The sequence below is a fragment of the Silurus aristotelis genome, assembly GCF_946808225.1.
Source record: "Silurus aristotelis genome assembly, chromosome: 25".
In the NCBI taxonomy this organism is placed as follows: domain Eukaryota; kingdom Metazoa; phylum Chordata; class Actinopteri; order Siluriformes; family Siluridae; genus Silurus; species Silurus aristotelis.
In genome coordinates this window covers 8,003,919-8,012,338 of record NC_139598.1, presented here as the reverse complement: position 1 = coordinate 8,012,338, position 8,420 = coordinate 8,003,919, and the positions used below count along the sequence as shown (strand labels likewise).

General features: G+C 43.6%; 1 protein-coding gene across 2 annotated transcripts in view; it reads left to right on the top strand.

Moving 5' to 3' along the window:
- The first annotated feature begins 5,545 nt into the window (after positions 1-5,545).
- Positions 5,546-8,420, top strand: part of LOC310719842 (craniofacial development protein 2-like) — a 145,724-nt gene continuing 142,849 nt past the window's right edge. The window contains exon 1 of one of the 2 annotated variants that reach the window (XM_083530005.1): positions 5,546-7,393. In XM_083530005.1, the coding sequence (XP_083386131.1) occupies positions 5,554-6,759 (1,206 nt within the window). In that variant the 5' untranslated portion in view covers positions 5,546-5,553 and the 3' untranslated portion in view covers positions 6,760-7,393. The remainder of the gene's footprint in view (positions 7,394-8,420) is intronic. The other variant, XM_083530006.1, reaches the window with a different exon arrangement.

Below are 8,420 nucleotides of genomic sequence, written 5' to 3'. Positions count from 1 at the left end.
ACTCGGCATCTACTTCTCCATGATCATCCATAGGTCCATAATCTTCACGAGGTGGGACGTGACTGGAGCTGGCCAAACCTCAGGAAGCCTCGGGATGGGGAGAGAAAGAGAAGCAGTGGAGAGGAATTAGCGTAGCTGCTGTTCATGATATTAACAGCACAAGTTGATAATGTGCATGTGATCAGATGTTCTGGAGCACAAGGTTGTGATGTGATGTGTGTGATGTGTGTTATGTGTAGGCTTTGCTAAAAAGATATGTTTTTAATCTGCACTTAAACTGGGAGAGTGTATCTGAACCCCGAACACTGTCAGGAAGACTATTCCAGAGTTTAGGAGCTAAATGTGAAAATGCTCTACCGCCTTTAGTGGACTTTGCTATTCTAGGAACTACTAGAAGCCCAGAGTTTTGAGATCTCAGGGAGCGTGACGGATTGTAGCGTGTTAAGAGACTGGATAGATACATGGGAGCCAAACCATTTAGTGCTTTATAAGTGAGTAGCAGTAGTTTGTAGTCTATTCGAAACTTAATAGGAAGCCAATGTAGGGACGATAAGATTGGGGTTATATGATCGTATTTTCTTGACCTAGTAAGAACTCTTGCTGCGGCATTCTGAACTAACTGAAGCTTGTTTATTAATGATGCAGGACATCCACCTAGTAATGCATTACAGTAGTCTATTCTAGAGGTCATAAACGCATGGACGAGCTTCTCTGCATCAGATATAGATAACATATTTCTTAGCTTAGAAATATTTCTAAGGTGAAAGAAGGCTGTTTTTGTAACTTGATTGATGTGATTTTTAAAAGATAAGTTGCTGTCTAAAATAACTCCCAGGTCTTTTACCGTTGAACTAGTAGTTACAGAACAACCGTCTAAATGCAGGCTGAGATGCTGGAGCTTCTGTGTACTATTTTTTGGGCCGATGAGCAAAATCTCCGTTTTATCAGGATTTAATAGCAGAAAGTTATGGGTCATCCAATCTCTTATTTCTTCAACACACTCAGTTATGCGAGCTAATTGAGCTGTATCGCCTGGTTTGGATGAAATATATAGCTGGGTATCATCAGCATAACAATGGAAGCTAATTCCATGCCTTCTAATAATATTTCCTAATGGAAGCATGTATATTGTAAAAAGCAGGGGTCCCAGAACTTGTGGCACGCCATAATTTACTAGCATTATCCTGGATAGCTCTCCATTTAAATCTACGAAATGGTAACGATTGGACAGGTAGGATTTAAACCAGCTTAATGCCTGTCCCTGAATACCGATGTAATTCTGTAAGCGATCGAGGAGAAGATCATGATCTATAGTGTCGAACGCAGCACTAAGATCTAGTAAAACTAATAGGGAGATGTAGCCTTGGTCTGAAGCTAAAAACAGGTCGTTAGTGATTTTAACTAGAGCAGTTTCTGTGCTATGATGGGGCCTAAAACCTGACTGAAACTCTTCAAAGATATTGTTCTCCTGCAAGTGGTTACATAGCTGGGCAGCGACAATCTTTTCTAAAATCTTAGACATAAATGGGAGATTTGAAATTGGTCTGTAATTCGATAGCGTGTTTGGATCCAGATTAGGTTTTTTAATGAGGGGCTTAATAACTGCTAACTTGAGGGATTTAGGGACATGACCTAACGATAGTGAGGAGTTAATAATATTTAAAAGAGGCTCACCAGCTGTATATAACACTTCCTTCAGTAGTTTAGTGGGAATTGGATCTAACTGACATGTTGTTGATTTAGCTTTCATAATAGCATCATACAGCTCTTCCTGTCCTATACATGTAAAACAGTGTAGTTGTGGGGTTGTAAGTACGATTGTGTCGGGAGATGCTGTCAGAGGTTGAACTGCCACAATTGTTTTTCGAATGTTATCTATTTTTTCAGTGAAGAAATTCATAAAGTCTTCACTACTAAACTGTGATGGAACACATTTTTCAGATCCCTGATTTGTTGTTAATTTAGCGACTGTACTGAAAAGGAACCTGGGGTTGTTTTTGTTATTTTCTATGAGTTTGCTCAGGTGTTTAGCTCTAGCAGCTTTTAGCGCCTGTCTGTAGCTAAGCATACTGTCTTTATACGCAATTCTAAATACCTCCAATTTAGTTTTCCTCCATTTTCTCTCCAGATTACGTGTTGTTCTCTTTAGGGCATGCGTATGACTATTATACCAAGGTGCAGGTGCTTGTTCTCGAACCTTTTTTAACCGGATGGGGGCAACAGTGTCTAAAGTGCTAGTGAGGATAAGGTCTATGTTGTTCGCCATCTCATCAAGATGATCAGCATTTATGGGTTTAATGTGAAACTGAGATAAATCAGGCAGGTTATTTATGAATCTGTCCTTAGTGGTTGGAATAATAGTCCTACCAGGTCGATAACGTGGTGAAACACGGTTAATCTGCTCTACCGGTAGTGTGTACAGTAGGAGATAATGGTCTGTGATGTCATCACTCTGGGGTAAAATATCTATATCAGTGACGTCTGCTCCGTGGGATATTATTAAGTCTAGTGTGTGGTTAAAATGGTGGGTTGGTCTGGTGACGTTTTGTTTAACTCCAAAAGAGTTTAGTAAATCGACAAATGATAATCCTAGGGCATCGTTTTCATCATCTACATGAATATTAAAATCTCCTACAAGCAGCACTTTATCAAAGCTGATCAGGAGGTCTGAGAGAAAACAAGCAAACTCATGAAGAAAATCAGCGTAGGGTCCTGGGGGTCTGTACACGGTGACCAGAGCGAGTTTTCTATGCATCTCTGAAAGTGCAATTTTAAGAACGAGCACTTCAAATGATTTAAAGCTGAATCCTAATCTCTGACTAACATTAAGAGAAGCACTATAAATGGTTCCTACACCCCCCCCACGACCAGTCTGACGGGGCTCATGCTTATAAACATATCCTGACGGTGTCGACTCGTTTAGACCCATATAATCACCTGGTTTAATCCAGGTCTCAGTGAGACAGAGTGCATCGAGATTATTCTCTGTGATCATCTCATTTACAATCAGTGCTTTGGGTGCAAGTGATCTAATGTTTAAAAGACCGAACTTTAGAACTTTGTTGTGTTTGTTTATCTGGCATTTTTCAGTTTTAACTGCAATAAGATTATTTCTGGATCTTGTGTATGTAATTCTTGGTTTTACTACACGAGGAATAGATACGGTTTCTATAAACTGGGCTGTGTGTGAACTTGTAACTATTTGGTCTGTAGTATGCGTGTTCTTATAGTTGAAGATTTCTTGATGTCTTACCAGTCAGATGGTGTGTAGTATCCTAGAGATGTTATCTGATAGCACTGCTGCTCCAACTCTGCTGGGGTGCAGGCCATCAGGGCGGAAGAACCTAGGACGCTCCCAGAAACAGTTCCAGTTATTAACAAAGAGAAGTTTATGTTCTCGACACCATGACTGTAACCATTCATTTAGAGCTAAAAGTCTACTAAACTTCTCAGCCCCTCGCTGGTAAGTGGGAAGAGGTCCTGACACAATGATCCTCGTTGTGGGTGATGTGCTGCGTACCGTCTCCACCAGGATCCTGAAGTCCCTCTTTAAGATCTCCGTTTGCCGCAGCCTGGTGTCGTTTGATCCGGCATGGAGAACAACCGCTCCGAAGTTCTCGTTCAGGATCGCGGGTACCTGCGCAGCGACATCCAGAACACGAGCACCAGGAAAACAGCGAGTGTGCACCTTACCTTTAGCTCGGGTAGCGCGGACATGCCGGACGATGGAATCTCCGAGAATAACAGTGTCGCGTTCCGTCTCGCGGAGGGGGACGAAGCGGTTCTCGGTCGAGATCTCGAAGGCCGGTGGTGGAGGTGGAGACGTCCTCGATCGGGGCTTGGCTTGTCTCTTCCGCCGCGGTCGCATCCAGGGTCCATGTTGCACCGGTGCCGGAGTTGTAGGTGCGCTGGGCCTGGGCATAGAAGCACGCGGAGTTGATGTGCTGGGAGCGTTAGGTTCAACCTGGGAGTTTACCTGGGATGAGTGCGCGTCCGCCCGGGATGTTTCCAGCGCCGCTTTCCGCTCTCGCAGCCGGTCATGCTTTACATGCAGCTCGCGAATCTGTTTCTCCAATGCCTCCATCTCCAACGCCACCGTTTGCAACTCGAACGAGTCCTCACCTGTGCTCGAATGCAGACAAACAACCGGCATAGTGCTTATCGTCACGAACAGATTTATTATACAGAGATGTGAGTGAGAGAAAATAAATATAAACAACACTAGTTATAGTCGAGTTAACTAACTACAGGCACAAGTCAGGAAGACAAAAACAATTAAGGATTATTAAAAGAGGAAAAACGGATAGATAGATAGCAAAGTTTGTTTGAAAGACGCCGAGAGATACAAACACGTAACTCGCGGCAAACAAGTCAAACACAGCCTTTATATTCTAAGTCTTTATATTCATAAGTGATTGTCTGAGTGCTGCTTTTAGATTTCAAGGTGGCTGCATACTTTGATCTTGCTACATACTAAATTACTGGTACGGTATGAAGTAAAGAGGGGCCATGTCTTTCTTGGATGGGGAGATAACCCTTCTGTAGAATTGATAAAGTATATACTTTCTGTTTGGTGGATAAATTCGCTACAACAACATTGATGACAATCTGAACATTCAGTAATGCTGTTGTATAAGCATCTTAGTTTGACATCCACTAAGTTGGATAAAAAGTTGAAATGGTGACCAGTGGTGTAGTTCAGTGAGAATTAGAGGATCATAGGTAATGCTTCATGATCTTGTTCCATTCAATTTCCACCATACATACAAATACAGTATATATAAAAACAGGTTACAATTAATGTAGCATCACTGACACACACACACTAACACACAAGCATAAACAAAAATTAGGATCTTGTATATGAAGGAAGCTATAAAGAAATGTCAGCAAAACCCACAGATATTGACCGTAATTAAATAGAGAGAGTGCTCTTTTTGGAGACTACAACAGGCCAAGGGTATTTGTTTTCTGTCAGCCTTTTTTGGTGCATCACACAGGCGAGATTGTGAAACAAAAATTAAAAAACAACTACCAGCTTTTTAGTTCTTTCTGCACTGCACTCTGTTCCAACAATAGTGGAAGTCTCTCATGATGTCAGAGAGAAGGCATAAAAAAAAGGGGGAAATTAGCATTTGAATTCTTTTGTTTGTGTTATTTATTATACAGTACTTTTAGTTAATATAAACCCAGCCATTATGGATGCACAAGCCAGTGCACTCTTAGTGCCGGTCCCAAGCCCGGGTAAATGGGGAGGGTTGTGTTAGGAAGGGCATCCAGCGTAAAACATGTGCCAAATCAAATATGCCGACCACAAATGAGAATTTCATACCGGATCGGTTGAGGCCCGGGTTAACAATGACCGCCACAGGTATCGTTAGCCGACAGGGTACCGGTGGAAATTGGGCTACTGTTGGCCGAAGGAGGAGAAGGAGAGGAGGAAGACGTCTACAGAGATGGCAGGGAAAGGAGCAGTGCAGGAGAGTGGAGGTTCGAGTTGTTACTTTAAATGTTGGTACTATGACGGGTAAAGGGAGAGAGGTAGCTGATGTGATGGAGAGGAGAAAGGTAGATATGTTGTGTGTTCAGGAGACCAAGTGGAAAGGGAGAAAGGCCAGGAACATTGGAGGTGGGTTTGAACTGTTTTATCATGGTGTGGATGGAAAGAAAAATGGTGTAGGGGTGATTCTGAAGGAAGAGTACAGTAAGAGTGTAGTGGAGGTGAAGAGAGTTTCTGATAGGGTGATGATCGTGAAGGTGGAAGTTAAAGGGATGATGATAAATGTCATCAGTGCCTATGCTCCACAAGTTGGCTGTGAGATGGAGGAGAAGGAAAGATTCTGGAGTGAATTAGATGAAGTGGTAGATGGTGTACCTAGGAAAGAACAATTGGTGATTGGGGCAGACTTTAATGGACATGTTGGTGAAGGGAACAGAGGTGATGAGGAGGTGATGGGTAGGTATGGCTTTAAGGAGAGGAATGTGGAAGGGCAGACGGTGGTAGATTTTGCTAAAAGGATGGAAATGGCAGTGATGAACACGTATTTTAAGAAGAAGAAGGATCATAGGGTGACATATAAGAGTGGAGGAAGGTGCACACAGGTGGACTATGTGCTATGTAGGAGATGCAACCTGAAGGAGATTGGAGACTGTAAGGTGTTGGCAGGGGACAGTGTAGCTAGACAGCATCGGATGGTGGTCTGTAGGATGGTTTTGGAGGTGAAGAAGAAGAGGATGAGAGTGAGGACTGAAAGAAAAATAAGATGGTGGAAACTGAGGGAGGAAGAGTGTAGTGTGAGGTTCAGGGAAGAGGTCAGACAGGGGCTCGGTGGTGGTGAAGAGGTGCTGGATGATTGGGAAACTACTGCAGGAGTGATGAGGGAGGCAGCTAGAAAAGTACTTGGTGTGACATCTGGAAATAGAAAGCAAGACAAGGAGACGTGGTGGTGGAATGAGGAAGTGCAGGAGAGCATAAGGAGAAAGAGGTTGGCAAAACAGAAGTGGGATAGACAGAGTGATGAGAAAAGTAGGCAGGAGTACAAGGAGATGCGGCAGCAGGTAAAAAGGGATGTGAAGAAAGCCAAGGAAAAGGCATATGAGGAGCTGTATGAGAGGTTGGACACTAAGAAAGGAGAAAAGGATTTATACCGATTGGCCAGGCAGAGGGACCGAGCTGGGAAGGATGTGCTGCAAGTTAGAGCAATAAAGGATGGAGAGGGAAATGTGTTGACTAGTGAGGAGAGTGTGTTGAGAAGGTGAAGGGAGTATTTTGAGCAGCTGATGAATGAGGAAAATCAGAGAGAGAGAAGGTTGGATGATGTGGAGTTGGTGAAGCAGGATGTAGATAGGATTAGTAAGGAGGAAGTGAGAGCAGCGATTAAGAGGATAAAGAATGGAAAGTCGGTTGGACCAAATGCCATACCGGTAGAAGCGTGGAGATGTTTAGGAGAGATGGCAGTGGAGTTTTTAACCAGATTGTTTAACAGGATTTTGGAAGTTGAGAAGATGCCTGAGGAATGGAGAAGGAGTGTGCTGGTACCGATCTTTAAGCATAAGGGTGATGTGCAGACCTGCATTAACTACAGGGGAATTAAGTTGATCAGTCACACCATGAAGTTATGGGAAAGAGTAGTGGAAGCCAGGCTGAGAGAAGAGGTGACCATCTGTGAGCAACAGTTTGGTTTCATGCCGAGGAAGAGCACCACAGACGCATTATTTGCTTTGAGGATGTTGATGGAGAAGTATAGAGAAGGACAGAAGGAATTGCATTGTGTATTTGTGGATTTAGAGAAGGCGTACGACAGAGTGCCAAGAGAGGAGTTGTGGTATTGTATGAGGAAGTCAGGTGTGTCAGAGAAGTATGTGAGGGTGGTGCAGGACATGTATGAGGAAAGTGTGACGGCAGTGAAGTGTGCGGTAGGAAAGACAGACTGGTTCAGAGTGAAGGTTGGACTGCATCAAGGATCGGCCCTGAGCCCTTTCCTGTTTGCAGTGGTGATGGACAGGTTGACGGACGAGGTCAGACAGGAGTCTCCCTGGACTATGATGTTTGCAGATGATATTATGATTTGTGGTTAGAGTAGGGAGCAGGTTGAGAAGAGCCTGGAGAGGTGGAGATATGCGCTGGAGAGAAGGGGAATGAAAGTCAGTAGGAGTAAGCCAGAGTACATGTGTGTGATTGAGAGGGAGGGCAGTGGAGTGATGCGGTTGCAGGGAAAAGAGGTGGAGAAGGTGGAGGAGTTCAGGTACCTGGGGTCAACAGTGCAAAGCAATGGAGAGTGTGTATTAAAGAGTGCAGGCAGGGTGGAGTGGGTGGAGAAGAGTGACAGGAGTGATTTGTGATAGTAGGGTATCTGCAAGAATGAAAGGGAAAGTTTATAGGACTGTGGTGAGACCTGGGATGATGTATGGATTAGAGAAAGTGGCATTGAGTAAAAGACAGGAGGTGAAGCTGGAGGTTGCAGAGCTGAAGATGTTGAGGTTTTCATTGGGAGTGACAAGGATGGACAAGGTGAGGGAAGGCGAGATTGAGATGGTTTGGACATGTGCAGAGGAGGGACATGAATTATATTGGTAGAAGAATGCTGAGGATGGAGCCACCAGGTTGGAGGAAAAGGGGAAGGCCAAGGAGGAGGTTCATGGATGTGGTGAGGGAAGACATGCAAGTAGTTGGGGTGAAAGAGGCAGATGTAGAGAACAGGGTGGTATGGAGACGGATGATCCGCTGTGGCGACCCCTAATGGGAGCAGCCGAAAGAAGAAGAAGAAGAAGAATACTTTTAGTTAATATACAAACTTTAAACTTACACACAATATCTGTTGTTATTTTCTGTTGAAAATATTGTAATCCATAAGTAAACACATGTTAAATTAATTATAAAAAAAATAGTTGTCGAAAAACATATAAGGCACCACTAATGA